The 21,265-nt window shown below is 38.2% G+C and overlaps 1 protein-coding gene across 9 annotated transcripts in view; it reads right to left on the reverse strand.

The window, feature by feature from the left end:
* Positions 1-4,877: 4,877 nt before the first annotated feature.
* Positions 4,878-21,265, reverse strand: part of LOC129763581 (protein phosphatase PP2A 55 kDa regulatory subunit) — a 99,158-nt gene continuing 82,770 nt past the window's right edge. For all 9 annotated transcript variants that reach the window (XM_055762791.1, XM_055762792.1, XM_055762798.1 and 6 more), the window contains 2 exons: positions 6,521-7,330; positions 4,878-6,430 (listed from right to left, as the gene is read on the reverse strand). In XM_055762791.1, the coding sequence (XP_055618766.1) occupies positions 6,062-6,430; positions 6,521-7,330 (1,179 nt within the window). In that variant the 3' untranslated portion in view covers positions 4,878-6,061. The remainder of the gene's footprint in view (positions 6,431-6,520; positions 7,331-21,265) is intronic.

Raw genomic sequence — 21,265 nt, forward strand, 5'->3', positions numbered from 1 at the left:
ATTTCTCAATAAATCGGAAAGATGTTTGCATCAATTCATAGGAAATATTTCTACGCATCTTTTCATTTTCTTTTCAATTGATGAACAATTGAATAACTGTGAAATGTCAAGCCCGATTGGCCCGATTGTGTTGGTTTTCCCAACACAGACTTCAAAATCAATGTACCTGGAAGAATCCGCTTTGCAAATACATGCACTCAGTTTACTCTGTTACTGTTACTCAGTTTGTTGGTTAAAGTAATACTTAAGGACACAAAATGCACGTTCAGAATCCAATGATGTTGAGGGTACAGTACGAAGAGCATCGAATTCCATTGTCATGTATTTGGCATTCATGCCCTCGGTACGAAAACTTTTGTCTGAGGGGTTTCATCAATCCGTTTCTAGACGTTGTGCTTGTGCTGGACGTTGATACCTTTCATTGCTGCAATCGTCGTTCAAGTTTTTCCTCGATGCTCAACTGTTCTGCAGGTTCTGCATGGTTCCAGTAGATTTTTCCCTCCTGCTGTCCAGCTGCTGAATCAATAACATAGGGCCCTATTCCAGAAAACGAGACGAGCAATTTGTCTCGTCTCGTCTCGGCTTCAGTCACTGTCGAGACGAACAAAATATCCCATTCCAGTACACGAGTTTCATTGAAATGTTTTTTTTTGTAGACTGGAGAGACTTCAGTCAGTTTTTCTCGGTATGATCAGTGATGTCAGATGAGAAGACACGTTTTTGTTTTGAGAAAAACAACAAACAATTTTAAAATTGATCAATCGATACTCTTTTGTCAGTGCCGAAATATTAAAAAACATAACAAAAAGAAATAAGTTTCATATATCTTTTGGTTTCATTGATATTTTTCCTCGAGCATATGGTTTCATCACTCAGACGTTTTGTTATTATGGATTTATTGGGGGCAATGTTTGTTCACTTAATCAAAGAAAGTTATAAATCTTTATATATGTATTTCCAATAAAGTAGTTGTTTTAAATTACTCATTTTCATTCAATATGTGAAGACTCTTTTCGTGCCGTGCGAATATATTCAAAACAGTCATCTAGCATCCCTGCATATGTGTTCAATGTTTACATTTGGTTGTGTTGTTTGGAAGAGGCCCATTTGAAAATCTGTAAAATCTTGCAATTACTGAATTGAATTTGATGGTTGCAGTTGAAAACATACATTGGTTATGCAATACTAGTTTAGCCGTGAAACAATTTTTGAAGATAAAGGCGGAGCAGAAGAATACCGATGCTTTCAATCAACAAGGTGAACAAACACATCAAACAAACTAGACGATTCGACTGATTCATCGACGAGCCCGGCCAAACGGTCGTCGAGCTAGACGAGCTACTCGTCTGTTTTAAGTCGAGCTCGGCTTCTGGAATATAAAAACAAACGAGACGAGCGTTCGTCTGCTCGTCTCGTTTTCTGTAATAGGGCCCATAATCGCCAAGTTTCATCAGGTCACGAACAATTTGAAATGCCTGCTTGATCAATGCAGTCCATGACGTTTGATAGAAGACGCCTATGTCATCATTAATTGTGTCATGATCACGAGCAGAATGATTATTGATGTACACAAACAAATCTGCATATACGAAACGTCTTACTGCAATCTGGGCTTCAAGCAGCTGCTAGGAAATTTCTGCTGTTCTAGCATAAATTGTAATCCGACGTCAGCTCCATGAAGCGTTCGGTTCTTCCAGCGTAGCAGTTCAACAGCGACCAGAACTGGTTCAAGGGCATAAACCAACTTCTTCATTTCTGTCAGTTTGGCGACAACTGGTCGTATTAGGGATTTCTACATGGTGTACACTTCATATGGGGTCCGAGTTTGTTGGACCTCAAGGACTTGCAGAGCCCATAGTAGGCACGACTTCCATTGACTATGTGTCTTCGAATTTCACGGCTGTTGTTGCTGTCATTTGTTATCAACGAGCCAAGGTAGACAAATTCCTCTATCACCCCGAGCTTGTCGCCGTCGACCTCAACACTACCACCAAGAAGAACTCTGTTGCGATCCCACCTGCTAGCATGTATTTAGTCTTAGAAGCATTGATCCCAAGCCCAATCAGCCCTGCTTAGTGTTTCAGTCGGGTATACAAGTCGGCTACCGTCGCATGTGTTCTTCCGATTATGTCCACGTCGTCGACGAGCTTCGTCGACGACGTGGACATAAACTGACTAGACTTGTTGAAAATCGTGCCCGCATGTTGAAGCCCGCTCCCCACATAACACCTTCCAGCGCCACATTGAAGAGCAAACAGGAGAGTCCATCGCCTTGTCGAAGTCCCCTGTGAGTCAAATGATTCCGACAGCCCACCTGAGATCCGCACACCGTTCATCGTTGCCTGAATCAATCTTGTCAGCTTTCGGGGAAATTCGTCCATGATCCTCCATACCTGTCGTCGGTCGATTGTATCATATGCGGCCTAGAAGTCAACAAAGATGTGGTGCGTATGTACCTGATACTCGCGACACTTTTGGAGGATCTGCCAGTGTAAAAATTCGGTCTGTCGTCGAGCAACCTGGCATGAATCCGGCCTGATTAATTCCCACAAATCTACTTACTATTGGCGATAGACGGCGGAAGAGAATCTGAGAGAGAATTTTGTAGGCACCATCCAGGATTGTGTTTGCACGGTAGTTCCCACAAACAAGCTTGTCACCTTTTTTATAGATGCAGATTACCCCGTCCTTCCACTCCTCCGGTAGCTGTTTTGTGTTTCAGATCCTGACTATCCGGTGCATACACGCACAAAGCCTTTGTGCGAGGCGTTTAGTTTCTTGAAGAACTTCCGTAATTCTCGAGAACGATAAAGCAGCTCCACCTCCTCACACTCTTTCTCTTCCAGGCGGAGCTTTTTTCTCCGAAAGAGATGTGTTTGCTGCCTTCGTTTCAGTCTGTATCGTTCCACGTTTTGTCGAGTCGCTTGTTGCAGCATGGCTGTGCATGCTTCATTCTTCTTGTTCAGGAGCGCTTGTCACTCATCGTCAAACCATTAGTTCCGTTGTCCTCGTGGTTCATACCCGATGACGATCTCTGCTGTGCTGCTAATTTGCTACTTTCAAGATGTTCCAGCATTCATCGAGGGGAGCAGCATCCGGATCGTCTGCCCCCGGTAACGTAGCTTCAAGACGCTGCGAGTATGTTGCAGCAACGTTCGGCTCCTGCAGTCGTCCTAGATGGTACCGTGATGAGCGCTGGTGTCGTATGTTATTGACGACTTAGATCGCAGTTTGACCTTCACCAGGTAGTGGTCTGAATCGATGTTAGCGCCACGATAGGTTCTGACGTCGATGATACCCGAGAAGTGGTTAGAGAATGGGCACTGAACCTAACCAATAACCGGTCTGAACTCCTCTTGGTCTTGGCCTGAGCGTTCAAATCACCGATGACGATTTTGATGTCGTGTTTTGGGCAGCGATCGTATTCACGCGCTAGCTGCGCGTAGAATTCTTCATCGTCATCGGTGGACGTTGATAATGCTGATGTTGAAGAAGCTGCCTCGCATCCTCAGTCTGAACATTCTTTCATTGATCGGCCACCAATCAGCCGTTTTTGCATCTCCCCCATCACGATGAAAACTGATGATATTTCTACGCATACCGTTTGATAATTAGGCAAATTGCTGATAACTATTTGCTGCGATAACATCGGTTGATTCAACAATGGACGTGTATGTCAAAATCGAAACTAAGTGCCTTAAGTTCATCAAATCAAGCAAATTCGCGGTTCGAGAACTACATACACATGAGAGATGCAATAATTTGAGAGGGAAATGTAAAATACAATGATCGTTTGACAATTCTTCCGTTCACATATTTTTGTAGTCCTAGGCATCATATCAAACGTAAAAATACGGTCATCAAATTTAGTTGTAACGAAGGACATAATCTATTACAACGCATGAATTGATCTTACATGGTAATTGTTCAAACTATTACGTCAGAAAAGAAATGTTTCGTTGTGTCTTAGCGTTGATGCTAACAGGAAAAAAAAATATAACATTTTCAGTGATGTCAAATTTGTTTTTTATTTTTTTTTTCTGTACAACTAATTTTTTTTCGGTGAATTATCGGGGTATAACATAGACAAAAGAACAATTTAACTTTTCAACAGTACAAACACGCACAACCAATAGTCAATTGGTGTATTTGGTCTGAAAAACGCGAATGTGCGCAGAGTTGAGTGTTTCCTTAATTGTTGAATATTGATTGTATTTGTTCTTTACAATTTACTCGGCTAAAGATAGATGGCATGATTTTTTTATACATTTTCTTGAAGCTGAGGTTTTCATGTTATATTATAAATTCAGAGTGCCTTTTTTGGCTCCCAAGAAAATATATTGTAAGAAATGAGCGCCCTCTATCTTTATACTTGTGTTTATTGCTGAAATCCCAAATGACCAAATTATTTAAGACCAAGTGAGAAGCGCTCAAGTGGTTTGCGGTTTCAATAACATTGGAGGCAAATGAGCTACAAAGTTTGAGGCCTCTTAAATACAACCGTAGAATAAAACTTCAATGATAATCAGATAAGTCATGGTGGGATCTACAAGGTCGATTCTCGATAGGGTTGGATTGTAATTTCGTTAGAAAAAATACTGCATCTCTGATTTTGTCATTCGAAATACAATTCAGACTTATTGTTCATATGAAAAGATGTGTAATCATACGTTTGGGTTTCCTCAGAAATGATAGCATAATTATGGAAAAACAATCTTCAGATTGCACTGTCCAAAGACCAAAATTGGAAGCGGAATCAACCTAGCCCCTGTTCGAACAATGACCTAACCCACTATCAATCAGCAACAAATCACCATTCTGCAAACTATCCGACAGGTAAAAAAGAGGGCTTTCGACATCAATTGACAACACCAGGCTGTGTATTATTTCGGTTCCAACAAAAGCGTTCGTTCGGTCGCGGATGCTGCCGAGACGAGAAAGTAGTGTATGAAACCATTCCTCTCCCTTCGATCTACATCGCGGGGCCAAACCTTGCCATCTTATTTTCGAATGTTATATTCGCCTAAAAAAACTAGACCAGCTCCGAGTCTCCCAGAAAGAGGAGCCAGGACCCGGGACCAGGTCAATTATCCAATGCTTCAATAATTCATATAATAATAATAGTAATGAATGCAACAAGTTGGTGTACACTGTCTCCACTTTCGGCTGTGTGTCTAATAATGTTGTGAAACTTTCGGCCAAGTTCGCTCTAGCTTCGCTGCTGCTGTGTCTCTGCGCTTCCTTCGTTTGTTGATTGATTCTAACCTTCCAATTTTTTGTTTTTTTTGTTCGTTCAAAAGGATCGCTGCTGCGCTTCTGCTCTGCTTAGTACTAGATGTTTTTTTATTCTGCTCTTTCTATTGTATCATATTCCCATTCTTCAATATTCACTGTCTAATTAATAGTTTTTAAAACGGATGATTCAACTACTGCCGCTGTGCTGACAATGACGGATACTGATAATGAAATTTAAGATTGAACTATCAATTAATTGATAATCATAATCGGTACTGCTGATGCTGCTTGTTTAACGTTTTCTAGAGCTCTTTGACAAACGGGCTCTAGCATTCAATCACTTCATACACACACTCTCTCTCTCTCGGTTTCAATACGCACGCACTCAAACATTTCCTTACGTCCTGATCAATGTTTTTTTTTTCTTGTTGTTATTACTTCGTTAGTTAATTAAGAATAATAGTAATAATAATTTTTATTTTTTTTTCCTTTTTTACTTTCCCTCCTCTCTTTAATCTGCTGAGTGTATGGTTTGCCCTTTGCCTCTTGGTATGGTATATTATAAAAAGCTTTCACATTATGTTTTTTTGTTGCTGTGTTCCTTTTCATAATTCCAACGTTTTAATCTTCCTGCATAAGTTCGCTTCCAAATATACCACTTGGATTCTCTCGCTAAGAAACGCTCCGCACTTTGCCAAATTCATCTGCTTCTTCACTTTCTCACCCCCCAATTTACTGTTTCTCTTCCCCCGGTTTTTTTTCGCGGCCCCTGTTTTCAACCTAAACATTTATAATTGATTATTACTACTACTATGCTTACTATTAGCTAAAACTTATCCTGAAATATAAATAGATTATTGGTAGCGGCGACGGCGATGATATTCTCGAGCGGATGCCAGGCGGTGTGCAGGATCTTCTTGTTAAAGTCCAAACAGTCGACGCTGATTTCGTCCTTTTTCCGCTTGCCACCGGTGCACACCTTCCGGGGCTTCAGCACCGTCTTCGGCTTGATGATGTCCCGGGAGGCCTCGAGCGTGACGTCCTTCTTGCTGTTCCGATCGAACACGCGGAAAAAGTTGTTGTAGCTGCCGGTCATGATCGAGCTGTCGTTGCCGTTCCAGCAGCACTCGAACTTGTCGAAGATGCAATCGTTCTCGTACAGTGAGCACAGCTTCGTGCGAAGGTACTCGTGCACCTGGAGAAACAAAAAAACAAATGTTGAAGATGATGATGAGAACCGAAACCCAGAGCGCTAATACAAGTAGAATAAAACATTGTTTCTTACCGGATACGTCTCGATTGGCTTCGTCTCCATGTGCAGATCCCACACCTTAATACTCAGATAGTCCCGGGAAATCATGTACCGGCCGGTGTTGCTCAGCTTTACATCGCTGATCGAACTGATGATCTCGCGAAAAAAGCTCTTGTTGGTGATGTCCACGTCCTCCGGTTCTTCGAACAGCTTTGCGTGCCGATCGCAGAGCGCAGAGGAGCGCATATCACATAACCTAATTGTACCCTTGCTGCTGGAGTACACGAACACGTTGCACTCGGTCGGATGGAACTCGGCCGCCGTGATGACCTCCGTCAGTTCCTCCATGTTGGCCGGCTTGATGTCGACGATGTTGAAGCTCTGGTCGGTGATCTCCAGATGCCACAGATTGACTCGCAGATCGTCCGCCGAGAGGTACGTCTCTTGGTCCGAGTTGACCGATATCGAGTTGATGTGATAGGTGTGAGCGTTGGCAAAGATCCGACGGGGCGATGCCTCCACCATCAGATCCATTGGCTTTATCGATGGCACCCGCAGCGAGCTAATCATACCCGGATCACGTATGCTGCCGTTGTCCTCCCGCGTGTTGTATCCCTCGACCCGTTTGTCCCGCTCCGACACCTTCCAGAGCTTTATCGTTTTGTCGTTCGTCGACAGCAGGAAGTGCGATTGATTTTTGCGCCGCAGCCATCTGATCTTGTTGATTTTTTCCTCTATTTCTAGCGACTTGAGATAGTCGAACTCGGGCTCGTGTGACTGGAAGGTGGAATAGACGTTGTACTCGCCGCGTCGCGGGGTCGACGATTTGGAGGCAGGATCTCTCTGTACGGGAGCATACGAAGAAAAAAAACTATTATTCAGTTGATATTCTTTTGAATCAGTTTGGGATTTGTGCTTGACACTCCTATACTCGCGCATAGATCTGTGGGATCGAGAAATCAAAAACTCGTTCATTTCTCAGAAAAAATAAACACTACGACTTTGCGATTCTCTCCAGCTTTGTCATTGTTTAGCATATCGTATGTGTTGGTTCGAAGGGGACGTGTGTCCGTTCGAATATTGTTCAATGAAATGTATAAATTAATGTTAGTAGCGCGAATTATTTATTGAAAATAATGTAAAATATCATTACCGGATTGAATGGATTAATATATCACTCGTTGTTATATTCATACGTGCAAAGGAAAAATATAAATGTTTGACTTTCGTGTAGTTAATTGCTCAATACAATGGTCATACATACATGCGGTCTATCGACTATATCAAAATGTCATTAGAAAATGAATGTAGTGCTAGACGATAAAATAAAGTTTTAACCCTCCTGTACTCGCGCGCAAAATCATAACTTGTACATACACTCGCGCACGCTGTCACAGACTGTACGTGTCTCTGTAATTTTGCTATTGTGTATTTTTGGGCGTAATTGGTATTTATTTAAACTTAGAAAAGATAAAATTAAATGAAAAAACTCCAGATAATATCTTTTCTTCAATTTCATACACTTTCAATAGCCATTAAATTCAGCCTCCTCAAAACAAAATTATTGATTCTCGATCTGTGAGACCGTATTTTCAAGTATATGAGGGTTAATTTAAAGAAAATCATAGGCCATACAAATGAAACACAAATTTATGCATAACTCAAAAACTAATCAAGCAAATAGAGCCAAATTTGGCATGTGAAGGTTTTAGGAAGCAAGAAACGTTTCTATGATGAATAGACACTCCTCCCCCTCTCTAAGAGGGGGGGCTGCCATACAAATGAAGCATAAATTTCTGCATAACTCAAGAACTAATCAAGCAAATAAAAAAAAATTTAGCATGTGGAAGTTTTAGGGAGCAATAAATGTTTCTATGGTGGTTCGACACACCTATCCCCTCTTCAAGAACTAATCAAGCAAATGGAGCCAAATTTGGGATATGAGGGTTTTTGGGTACGCGAAATGTTTCTATTAGCGAAATCGTTTTTGTTCAGTTTCAACCCCAGTGCTTAACCCTAACTGCTGTCAAAACGTTTTTTTTATTCACTCAGTTTCGCACTCAGTGTCGCACTAGTTCGCCCCGAAAGCTGTTAGTTTCGCACTGAGATGTTTCACGGGTTGGCACTCGGGTTCACCAATACAACTATACTGAACTGTCAAGTTCCGAATATTGTTTTGGAAAATCTAAAAATAAAGACTATGAAAATGGAAAACCTGCTGCTTTTGCTTTTGTATTATTGGAATCGTAATCCAATTCGGATTCTGATTTTGAAGAGTAGAGTAGACGGCATTAAGCTACGTGTGCTTTCATTGGGAGGTGAAAATAATGATGGATATTCAGGTGGAATAAATTTCAAAATCAAAATTATGAATGAAAATTTACTTTAACGTATCGAATATTTATTTTATGTGATTAAATAAAAGTTTTTTTCCGATATCGCAGAATATTGAACGAAAACTGTGTCTAATGATGGTTTTATATTATAATAGTAATTATTTGTGGAGCAAACAGGAAATGCATCGACAAATGGTTAAGTGAGTGTCAGAACTACATGTGTTAGGTAATCAAACAATATTAAGTAAAAATTTTCATTCAAACTTTTATATGTTTACACTGCACTTGGCCCTTCTGATCTGATGGAGAACAATTTACCTCCCAAGCACTAATATCACCACCAGACGTCGACACTGTACATTTGCCGTCGTAAATATAAACAAATCAGACTATATAACGCACACCAACAAACCACCCCATTCGTGAAACTGAAAACGTTTTTTTATTACAGAGTCAGTTTGGGACTCAGTTTTAAAAACGAATTCGCTATATGATTGTATGGCACCCCTCCCTTCTCTGGAATGGAGAAGTGGTTCCGTAAAAATAATACACATATCCCAACCAAACATGACAGTTGATAATTTTCGGAAAACTCTGAAGGAAAATGTGAAAAATTGAAAATTTTAATTCGCATATGTTCTACAATCACCTATTGATAAAAGTTGTTAGTCCATTTGATGTTTGCGCTAACGAAATTGGATTTTAGTGTGATAAAACGCACTCCTATATCGTCTTCTATCTATATAAATAAAAATGGATCGCCGAGCAAAACTCGAGAGAGGAATTATCCAATTTAGGGCTGTTTTTATTCTATCATATTTTCTGTATCAAACATTTATTCCATGTAACGGAGAAACATGTTATTTGCAAGTGGTTGAATAATCTTGAACTCATTGAACCCATGAACGTGCGCTTAGTAAAAAAACGTGAATTTTATAACGAAAAATAAATTTGGGGGGGGGGCGAAGTTTGCCGGGTCAGCTAGTCTACAAATAAAGAACCGAATATCCGCCCATCCGGCCTGGAAGCATGTCGGATATCCGATATCCGGCCAAACTACTACCCGTTTCATCAATAATAAGAACTATTTACCGGAAATATTGGCCCATTATGTAGATTGAATCGAACGGTCAATTCGATCCCTATAACTGTCACACCGAGCAAATTCTCGTATTTTGTAATCGATAGAATCTTATCGAATCGAGTTCTTTCTCGAACGTCATATGTTGCGAACTGCATCTATAACTCTATGACATCTATGACTGTATCTATAACAGCAAAATCGAGCTAACGAGTAAAATTCAGTTCAGTTCAACTAGAATTACATCATGGAGCCCAATATTAAATTTTAGGAAATTTCTTATTTCTCATTCATCACTGTTGTTCTATTCATAACTATATTTCTTGAAGGAAATCTGCACAACAAATTCACATCACCCATCATATAGTTTTAAAAAAATAATAACAACACTTCATTGAAACACGCATTCGCAGTCTTCAAAAGCAAAGTTTTCTCCAAAAATTTAATTTTTATTGATTTTCTAAATCTTATGCCGGATGTTTCCAGCATTTTCAATTGGTCATTTAACAAATAATACGCCCAGAGAAAACTATGTTCAAATTGTACCTAGTGACAATTATTTGCTTTACTACAAGTTATGGTCTAACGTGATGTGTTAATGTAACATAACTAATAACCTGAAAAAAATATTAAGAGAGTGAACAGAGTGGAGAAATATTCAATTCATTGCGTTTGGAGGTGATACTATCCTAGACCAGCTGGCGGGCGCCTGAAAATACCTACGCGGGCGACCTGTAGACCGCGGACTACCATTTGGCCATCCATGCTATATACTAATCGGTGGCCTATGGTTATTTTTTACAGTTACAGTTTCGGGGATGTTTTGTTATAATATATGGATTGAACAATATCGACAACAAAACAAGTCGCAAGAAGTTCCTAGAAATCCTTTTATATAATCTTTTTTGTGCCCCATCAAAATAACAGGCATTAATTCTTAGCTTACCAAGAACACAGAGACAAAGAATATAAAAAATATGAAAACTTGAAGTTCCAGAACCCTTATCATCTGGTAACTATCTAGATTCTAGAACAGTGATTTTCAACCGGTGGGGGATTCCCCCCTAGTGGGGAATTTGGTAATTGAAAGGGGCGAATTGTGCAAGGGAATGTTACACATTTACTTAGCTTTGAAGATGACAATGATTAGCAAAAATTTCCATAGTAACTTTATTGGATACGCTCAAATTTGCGATCCTCGGCAAACATTTCCAAATCAGGAATATAATGTTCAATTGAACAACTTCACAATGCTTGAAAGACTTTCGTCTGTGGATGATGGAGGAACAGACGACGAAACAGTACAAAAGACCATAAAAAAGGAAATTGTACAGTATTTGTCAAGACTTGAAAGATAAACTTGAAACATATTTTCCTTATATGAAAGAACAAATTTGGACATGGTTTGAAATGCCTTACGACTGGCAATGACGAAAGTGTCGGATCTATTTCAGAACAAACTCAACGATCTACAAATGATCGATTCTTATTCTGATATGCGGAATAAGCGCTACGCTTGTTGTTGTTTTTGCGTAGAATTTACGTGAATATGGATTTCGTATGCTGCAATGCTGCTGATGAGAACAAAACACCGTAACAGAGTGGATATCGAAGACGAATTACGAAGAATTTCGATTTTGGCAGAAACCGTTCAGGCGCAGATGCCATACTGACTTGCCAAACTTTATATACCTTTTTTGTTGCGAATATAACTTAAAAACCGTTTGTATTCTTACATTACTTAACTGATATGCTACAGACTCTTTTACAAAATAATGATAGGGGTGAAGCACTGGGATTAATTTTCGTAAAGGGGAAATTTGAGCAAAAAAGGTTGAAAAGCACTGTTCTAGAAGGTCGTTATACGTTCTTCTTTTCGAAAAGAGACCCGAAAAACACGCTCCACCCGCATGGATTGTGTGAAATATGTTTATCTCGAGCATGCAGTTATGGTATGTTCCTATTCTCATACCAATGAAACCACAATTGTTTACAGGGCGGACTCGATTATATGTGATTCGATTATATAAAATTTTGGACTCGATCGTATACAGTTTGAAAAAAAATACATAGCGTACTTTGCAATGTAAAGCCAGTTGGAGGCAACAAGCTAAGTCCGAAACGAAAAAAAGTTCTATAACTCTGTCATTGCTGAAATTCAAACATATGTGTAGAAGGATTTGTTTCATCTATCACCTCTTGAGAGATTCAGGAAAAAAAAATCGCGTGAGAAAGATGTTTTCGGACTTTAAGGGGATGAAACAAAAATTTAATTATTCTTTTGTTTTCAATGAACGAAAAATACATATATGGAAAACGAATAATTTTTTTTGACTCGATTATACACAGGATTCGATTATATAGGTGCCAATGAATGTATGGGTAAAAATCGACCCTAAAATTTCAAAAAGTTACCCTATACAAAATGTTTACCACATCAAAAAAACGATTTTTGACAAAAAAAAATTCGAGATGACACTAGATCTCGACGATTCATGCAATTTTAATACATTTATACATGCTTGCCCAACACATGTTCTACATTTTTGTGTAGCAAGAGCCCTATTGACGGTTCATTCTAGCCGAACGAAACACACACCCACAAGGATAGAGATAATCATTTGTCAATTTTTAAAATCCTCGGAAAGCCACGCGAGCAAGGCGCTCCAAAAAAGGCGGCATTGCGATGCATGTACTGAAGAACAACTGTCACGTTTCATTCTCGTTCTTGTTTCTGCAGACCGGTTTTTTGGGGAGTAAAGAAAATGAAAAATATCCCAGAAGCGCTCACCATTTGTGATTGTCAAATCGATTGTAGCGAGAAAGTGGGGAGCGATTTTTCGTTTGTTGTACACACACACCGAAGGAGGAGAATAACAACGAGCCTTCCCCCCGCAGTTGAATGATGATTGCTTTTCATGTCAAGGTGCACACTGCGGTTGAAGATTGGCTGCCTGCCACTTTTTTTTGCTTCTCATTATTTCCACCGATCCGCTGATGTTATTGTTGTTGTGGGTTAAGCATGCTACTGACCTTTCGCATGTTTTTTTCTGCATATTCTAGCGGGGAATTTAGAAGAAACGGGAGAATTATTGTGTAAGCGTGGTTTAATACTGCTTGATTTACGAGCGAATTGGAAGAGCAGACACTATTGATTTGTGAAATTAGAGGGAACTTGTGAGGAGAGTTATGCCTGTGGGTTACCAGCATATCGTGTCACGCTTTCCAAATTGTTCATATATATATATTTCAAATTTCAATTGATGATGTTTCTTGACTTAATGAAAAGTAAACGAAACAAGATATTTCGAAATTTCGACAAGTTAAGTTTAGTTTCCGCTGATATATTTGCACGAAAATGCACTAGGTTTCATACGGAAAATAATCTTGAGGAGTTTGAAGATTGACATGCATAATTGACTGGAATGAAAATGACATGAATGAATCCCATAAGAGTGAAAATTTGTTGGGATAATCCTTTCCAATGTTTGAAGCGATGTCACAGGACAGATGTAAAAACTTATAAACGAGTGTTTTCACCCACTCACACAAAACACATCGCTCTGCACGTGAATTATTGAAAAAAATATGCCACCAGCTACGACGCAAAAAAAACAGTACACAAACACGTCGCGTCTCATACAAACTGTGAACAAAAAATGTAAACACAGGGTCAGTTTCCTTCCAATCGGCGATGCTGTGCTTCAAAATATTTTTCCTGAAGGTACTTTCGTTTAGTGATGTCCGGTAATCGTTCGACCAATTGCTTAATGGTGTTTTTGACGTAGAACTACGTCTTTCAGGAAGGGTGCCAAATCAGAAAACAGGTCACGTTTTCATGAAATAAAGTTAACGTTAATAACTATTTTCACTGTGAACAAATTCTCATAATTTGCATACCAATCGAATCGGAAATTGTCTAAGATTTGTTCGATATGAATTATTAAATTCATGAAAACTGGAAGAACTTCCTTTTTTTCCATACATTTGTTCTGCCGATTTGTGTGCTAACCCTACCCGTATTTCGAATGCTTGTAACTCAATTGATAGGAAATATTTCTACGCGTCTATCACAATTAATAAAATGTTTTGTTGACGTAGGATTACGTCTTTCGGGAACATATTGGGGTACAAATTGAAAATCGAGAATCGAACACATCGCGAAAATTGTCCAATTTCAAACGCTTATTGCTCATTCATTTCATGATGGATTGATGAAATTTTTGCGTCAATCGATTTCAGCACTCCATAACAATTTTTTATATTGAATAAAATAATATATATCATTAAACTAACTATCAATCAATTGAAAAATCTCAACCCCTATCCTAACGGAAATACCCACTTCTGATTGGTCGAAATTGACGACACATGCGGCGGTTCCCTAACAGAGACATCAAAACCAAGCTGCCTAGGGGAAATCGGCATTGCAAATACATGAAAGTCGGGGGCATTTTTATATTGCAAGTAAGAAGAGTGATACGAATAATTCTAGCAAATAAAATGTAAATTTGGAACTTTAATGTTGGTTGCTTCATGAAACTCCATATCAATGTCCGATCGTGTATTGTGAAAAATTTAGCACAAGGGTAGGTGTAAAATTGTATACGATAGCCGTTGTGTTAACCCTTTCCCATACAACATAGAGTCTCACTACATAGAGTACACATAGTATTAGGTGTACATATAGTATTAGGTATTGTTAGTCTAATTAAAATTCGCATTGGGTTGAATAAACAATCAGAAAGTAAAAATTATAAAAGAAAATTACCTTTCCCATTTCAAATATATTTTCGTTAATATAGCGAAAATATATTTGAAATGGGAAAGGTAATTTACATGTTTTTACTAATAAGAAAAATTGATAATTGTGTTCGGTATTAATGATTATCTTATATTACATTGGTGAATTTTTTTCTTTATTTCATCAATACATATCACAAGAGGCATCTCTTCTAGGATCATAGAGGGCGGTTCTCATCATATCTCGTTCCACTTCGGTATCCTTTATCTGATACGCACCATCCAACGACTGTTTATCATCCTTCTGTTATCATCAACCGTTAAACACTGGTGGAATGAACAAACAATACCCAACAACCAAACAAAACGGCCCTTTTCAGGTCCACCTAATCATTATCAAAGAGTTTAACGATGTAATTATCCAAAATCAACAGATAACCTAACGGAATCCTACGTCCATTATGCGGTCGTGTCTCGGACACAACCCTCCTGTGACTTTTTCATCTAGTTCTTTTTTCATGAGATGAACAATTGAATAACTGTGAAATGTCAAGCGTTGTCTAAACGCCCTAACTGCCAAGTTTTGATTGGCCCGATTTTCAGTTTCCCCAACACAGACTTCAAAATCGATGTACCTGTGGAAATCCATTTTGCGAATATACATGCAAGTTGGAGGGGTATTGGGGTATTTTTGTTCTCACCGAGCAGTGTTTCCCTAACACGGACTTCAAAATCAATGTGCCTGTGGGAATCCGCTTTGTCAAAACATGCAAGTTGGGGGTATTTTTTCCCACTGAGTTGTGTTTCCCTAACACGGATACAAAATTAATAGGCCTGATTCTCGAATACACTTCACGGTGGAAACGAAATAAACGGCACGCACTTGAACTACGTTTTACGAGTAAGTGAAGTGTCGAAAATAATAATGAGTTTTCAGGCAGAATGAGCACTTTTCAAATAAAAAATCATTAATGAAAATTAACTGCTTCGTATCAAACTAGCATTCAATGTGAGTGGAAAACTTTGTTTTCTGTATGTGATATAATAATCTCATACAAAAAATTCATCTGAAGATAATTTTATATTATAATGATAAGTTTTAGTGGAAAACTAATTTCGCATCCAGATATCGACACCGTTCCGATGTCATCGCGGATACATTTCATTCCGTTTCCACCGTGAAGTGTATTCGAGAATCAGGTCCAATGTGCCTGGGGGAATCCGCTTTGCAAATACAGTCGGGGGTATTTTTTGGTGTTGAGTACCTTTGTACTCGCTTGTCGTTGTGCAGACTGGAATATGTTTCCCTAAAACGTATTTTTGAACTGAGAAGCCTGGAAAATCGTCATTTCAGATACTAGAGGTGAATGAACTTCCGCGGTTCGAGAATTACGTAAACATGAGATGTGCAATAATATCAGAGGGAAATGTAAAATACAATGATCGCTTGACAATTCTTCCGTTCACATATTTTGGTAGTCCTAGGCATCATATCAAATGTAAAAGGACGTTCATCAAATTTACTTGTAACGAAAAACATAATCTATCACAAAAATTTCGATGCATTCTAAAATAATATTCGAAGTGGTAAACAAGTGGATTGCATAATATCATTGCGTAGTTCTACGTCGAAAATATGCGGTCGTGTCCTCTTATGTTCATGTTATTCTTATGATTTTCAACAAATAATGAAACACAATTCGTATCGTTTTATTCTCCCTTTATTTACGAATATTCTGCTTTTTATTTTGTAAATATCACTTCTACATTCGTTTTTCGAGCATTTTCGCAAACCTCTGCAAATTCGCCGCTTCAGCCCAGTAGTATTCTTCGTTAAGGCACGTTCTTTTTGCCGGTACTAAAAGGGATTCCGGAGTAAGGATTTATTTTACCGAAAAACACTTGAAGGAACGTATCTCAATCTGCGATTCGTTTCATAAACCCAACGGAAATACATATTAGTAGCAAATTGTGAAGGGCAAATCATTCACAAGAATCTTGAGTTGAAAAAAATCTGGGCAAGTGAATAGAACTCCGAAGCAGATTTTCGCCGGAAGGAAGCCATGGCTGGGTCTGGTGGAGCCGGAAGAAAATTTGTATCATGCGCTCCTACCAGGCAACTAGTCTCGACGAATTCTTACAAGTACTGCTAGTTCGGGGGTCTTCGTGCGTGTTCGCTACTAAGCGAACAATCATGAGCTCATAACTCAGGGTCCTCAACTGACCATCTTTGTGTGTTGCTCTAGCTACTACGTCCACGCAACAATCATCATGTGTTGGTGATCCCAGCTTCTCATTTCACGTGCGATCTGCTGCATCGGTAATTGGTGCTATTTATAACACAGCAATGGAAGCCTCATATCAACAGTCCCGCTGTGTTTATAGTCCAACTGTGAACATTCGAACAATAGGAATATTTATACGCCGAAAAAGGCGACATGTGTTGTGTATCGATAGAATAGGAATACTCTTACGCCTAAATGGCTACTGTGTGATAGATAGAAATGTGTATCGATAAGATAGGAATACTCTTACGCCTAAATGGCTACTGTGCAATATACAACATGAGAAAAAATGTACACGATAAATTCGACTCTGTTACAGCTGAATTGCTAAATGAGCCTAATAAAAATAAACAGATGAGATATTAAAAAAAGTACTGCTAGCAGCTAACAGTATTAAAATCAAAGATCCAGAGCGCTTTTGAAACTTCACCCGCCTTACTCCCCAAATATTGCATCTTCAGATTATTAACTGTTAAGATTTCTGTAAGAACATCAACTCACTGAATAGCATAAAAAGCGCATTACCCAGTTTTTTTTACGAGAAAACAAAGAAGTTCTGAGAGGATGGAGTTCTCAAGTTGCGTGAAGGATGCTGAAATATTCAGGAAAAAAACGGTGCATGTAGATTCGAAAAGATGTATGTGTATAAAAATATGCTTTTGACTTCTTCCTTAGAATCGGCACGAATTTTTCCGGACAATATTTAGCATGATTTAACAATTAAGGGTAATAGGTCAACGGAATCAGCGATCACGATGAAACTGCAGATGTTTTGTTTTGACTAGGTTCATTATAGCCATCACGCACTACCGAACCAGTAAAAGCGAAAGTCATTGATGTTTAGACGAGAAAATATTCGCCATTCGAGATCACGAATGTACAATGTCGACATCTAGTCGTTCAATGTGTTCAATCCATTGTCATTATCCTTTCCTAAAAACGTAGCACTAAGCTTAATGCAGTCAACGCGGATAGTAAACTAATGTTATTATGGATCAGTTAAATGAACAGCATCAAAAATTGCGTTTTAGCGGCAATTCGAGTGTGTTGAACAATCCAATCCTAGTAAAATATTGCAAAATTCACAATTTGAACAGCACGATGATATTAGCATATCTTTTTTTTTTAATCTATACGACTTCTGTATTGTTTCGAGATTCGCTTTTCTTCGATGAATGACAATAACTGATTTCAAACAATGTGCTTGATTTCATTGTTCGATTTTGAGAACTGAGAACTCAAAAGCCAGCCAGCTTTAATAAAAATACTCGAGAATAGATTCACAAACGATAGTTTGATATGGATATGGAGAAAACGTAAATGGAATTCGGAATTGACCTCTCGGACAATGTTGAAATAAATCGAATATGTCAAGACAAATCGTTACCATTGATAAAACTATCATTTTCATCAATAAAACATGGAATAGAAAATAGACAAACTCAAAATGAAATTGAATTTTTTCCCGAAATTGGAGGAATGTCCACGTAGACAATAGGGGGAGGGATATAAGGAATGTCCACACTTGTCCGCGGAGGGGGAGGGGGTGTATCTAAAATCATGCTGTTTCTGTCCACGTGGTATGTGGAAAACAGGGTTGCCATAAGAAAATCTGTATTTTTAGTCTCAAAAAATCTTTTAATCTGAGTATTTTCTCAGAAAATCTGTATTAACCCTTTGCGGTCGTTCGTCTGCTATCAGCCACTGAAGTAAAGAAGTATACTTATATTATAATTGAGGCAACAATTTATCAGTTCACAATTTTTTTAAACGAATTTTAATTACTGGTGAACTTATTCACGAACCAAAACGGTGCTACGATGAATAATAGACAACGGTACTCAATATAAACAAAATATGTCATCCATGCTTCAGGAAAGGGTTAATGGAAAACTCCATGTAGTGCGGCACTGTGTAGATGTAAAGAGCATTGTTCTGTATGTTCAACAGAAAGATAAAAGGCGAAAGACGCAAAACTAATTATTTTTGTGATACATGCGAAAGATATTACACGAAGAATAATTATAGCAAATATTTTTTAAACACAAACATAAAAACATTTGTTTGGTAAATACTTATCAGATGTTTACAAAAAATAAAGGAATCTAGTTCATTTTTCATAATCTAATGAAGTTATACATCACTGCTTTTTCAAGTAAAAATAATTGCGAACAGTACGATACACATGTCGAAATTTAGGGTTAAATTCATAAGCTCAATTTTGAAGCGTAATCTTATTTTTAGTATCATTGATTAGCATAGTTACAGGGTAACTTCGATATAACGTACATTTTACTTTCAAAACTGTACGTTGTATCGAATTGTACGTTATATCGAAGCATAATAAAGAACTCTGAAACGTAGCTTATATTACTTTATAGTGTTGCTGTTTGAGTAAGGATTCAATTAGAAGACGTTTCGTTTGATTCGTTTAGAATCCGGAATCACCAAACAGTTGTATTTCGGGATTGGTTAAAGTTACAACACAAGCTGTAGTATCAAAATACAGATAATTTATTGTTCTTTCAGAAAAAAAAATATCCAAAAAAATATTTTTTTGGACTTTGATAATGTGTACGTTATATCGAGGGTACGTTATAACGAGGGTACGTTATATCGAGGGTACGTTATAACGAGGGTACGTTATATCGAAGTTTCCTTGTATTATGAATTTGACGATGTTGATGGTATTCCACGTAAAAATTCGCATTCACTGTGATTTATTGGAAAAAAGATGAACAGTGTTAATTGTTTATTGTAAACCTAGCCGATGACGCGAACTTTTGCATCTTTTCGTCCTAGATCAAACATGAAAAAGCAGTGCTTCACGCCACATATGAATGCAAGAATGACTCTCGTTCAGACTTATTCGAATGCTATATGAATGAAATTGGTGGGTTGGGAAAAAATAATATTGATTTTTGGAAAATCTGTAAAGTATGAAAACCAAACGAATCTGTAATCTGTATCTACTGATTCTTGGTTCCAAAAAGCCTGAAAAATCTGTATAAATACAGATTATGGTAACCCTGGTGGACAACCCCTTAGAGAATTAACAATAAACTTTAAAAAACAGGAAGTGGGTTATATCTGTAGTATAACCGCAAGGTTGACGTAGGACTATCGTCGATTTAGTGACCATTTGTTTGAAGTTGAAGTAAATTCATTCTGAATGAATAAATAAATGAATATTAGGGGGACTTCGAAAACGAGAGCGTTACGTTGGAGGCACAAGGTTTTATGCATCCAATATTGGATACGAAAATATTATACTGATGGGGAAGAATAATCTTCATAAGCTTTCCTGCTAACTGCAATTGATTGAAAAATCACAAAACCAAATGTATTTGGCATGAATAGAAAACATTAAAATAAACTCTTTCGCTTGAATGTATTTTTCAATTCCAAGGGGAACTGGCAGATTATTTTTCAGCAACGATGACATCTTTCCGGATTCTTCTCGATGCTGGATAACCACCAAACGAAAAGAGTTTGCGCGCGTATACGTGTGTGTATGCTGGTAAATTCTTGGTCGCCTTTTCAGTGGCATCAGTCTCCTCCTGATGGATTCATTTCTGGCTTAATGTGCATAAACAGGTTCTTGGTGACACCGTTCATCAGCGCTTTCACGATGAACGAAGTTAGCTTCACTACAACAGCGACAACATGCTCCAATCGCTGTTCAATTATAACTGAGTGGATTTCCGAGCGGCGCTCGCTTATGTACCGATTGGTGATTTCAATAGCCTGTTTTGAAAGCAATATTAAGGCTATTGAAACAAGTTTTTGGATCAAAAAATTATAGGAGGTTGTGTTCAAGACACGACCGCATTGTTGACGTAGAACTACGCTGTAGTTTAATTCAATTCGCTTGTTTATAACTGCGGATATTGTTTTATAATGCTACGAAAATTTTGAAATAACCATTCTACCAATTTGGTCGCCCTGAAATGTTTTTTTTTTGTAGAATCATTTGACGATAATTGTTTGATGATTCATTCTTGTGCTCGCAGAACAATACATGCTCGAGATAAGCACAGCTGTCATCCATAGTGGAGAAAGTTTTGCTACCGACAAGCGAAACCAAATCACATACAAAATTTCAGAACGACATTTACTTTCTTGGTGACTAAATAAAAGAAATAAACTCTATCTGTCTCAACAACCTCGAAAAAAGTAGCACTGCTTCATAATGCACACGGGAGCAGAATCAAATGGGGTTTCTGCGTAGCGAAGATGCATTATTTTACGTACGGATTATGAAACACGCACGTACGCGTACAAATATCCATATATCGATAGCTTGAAGCAACTAACTATTGCCAGTCTAGAT

This window comes from Toxorhynchites rutilus, chromosome 1 (genome assembly GCF_029784135.1).
Source record: "Toxorhynchites rutilus septentrionalis strain SRP chromosome 1, ASM2978413v1, whole genome shotgun sequence".
NCBI classification, from domain to species: domain Eukaryota; kingdom Metazoa; phylum Arthropoda; class Insecta; order Diptera; family Culicidae; genus Toxorhynchites; species Toxorhynchites rutilus.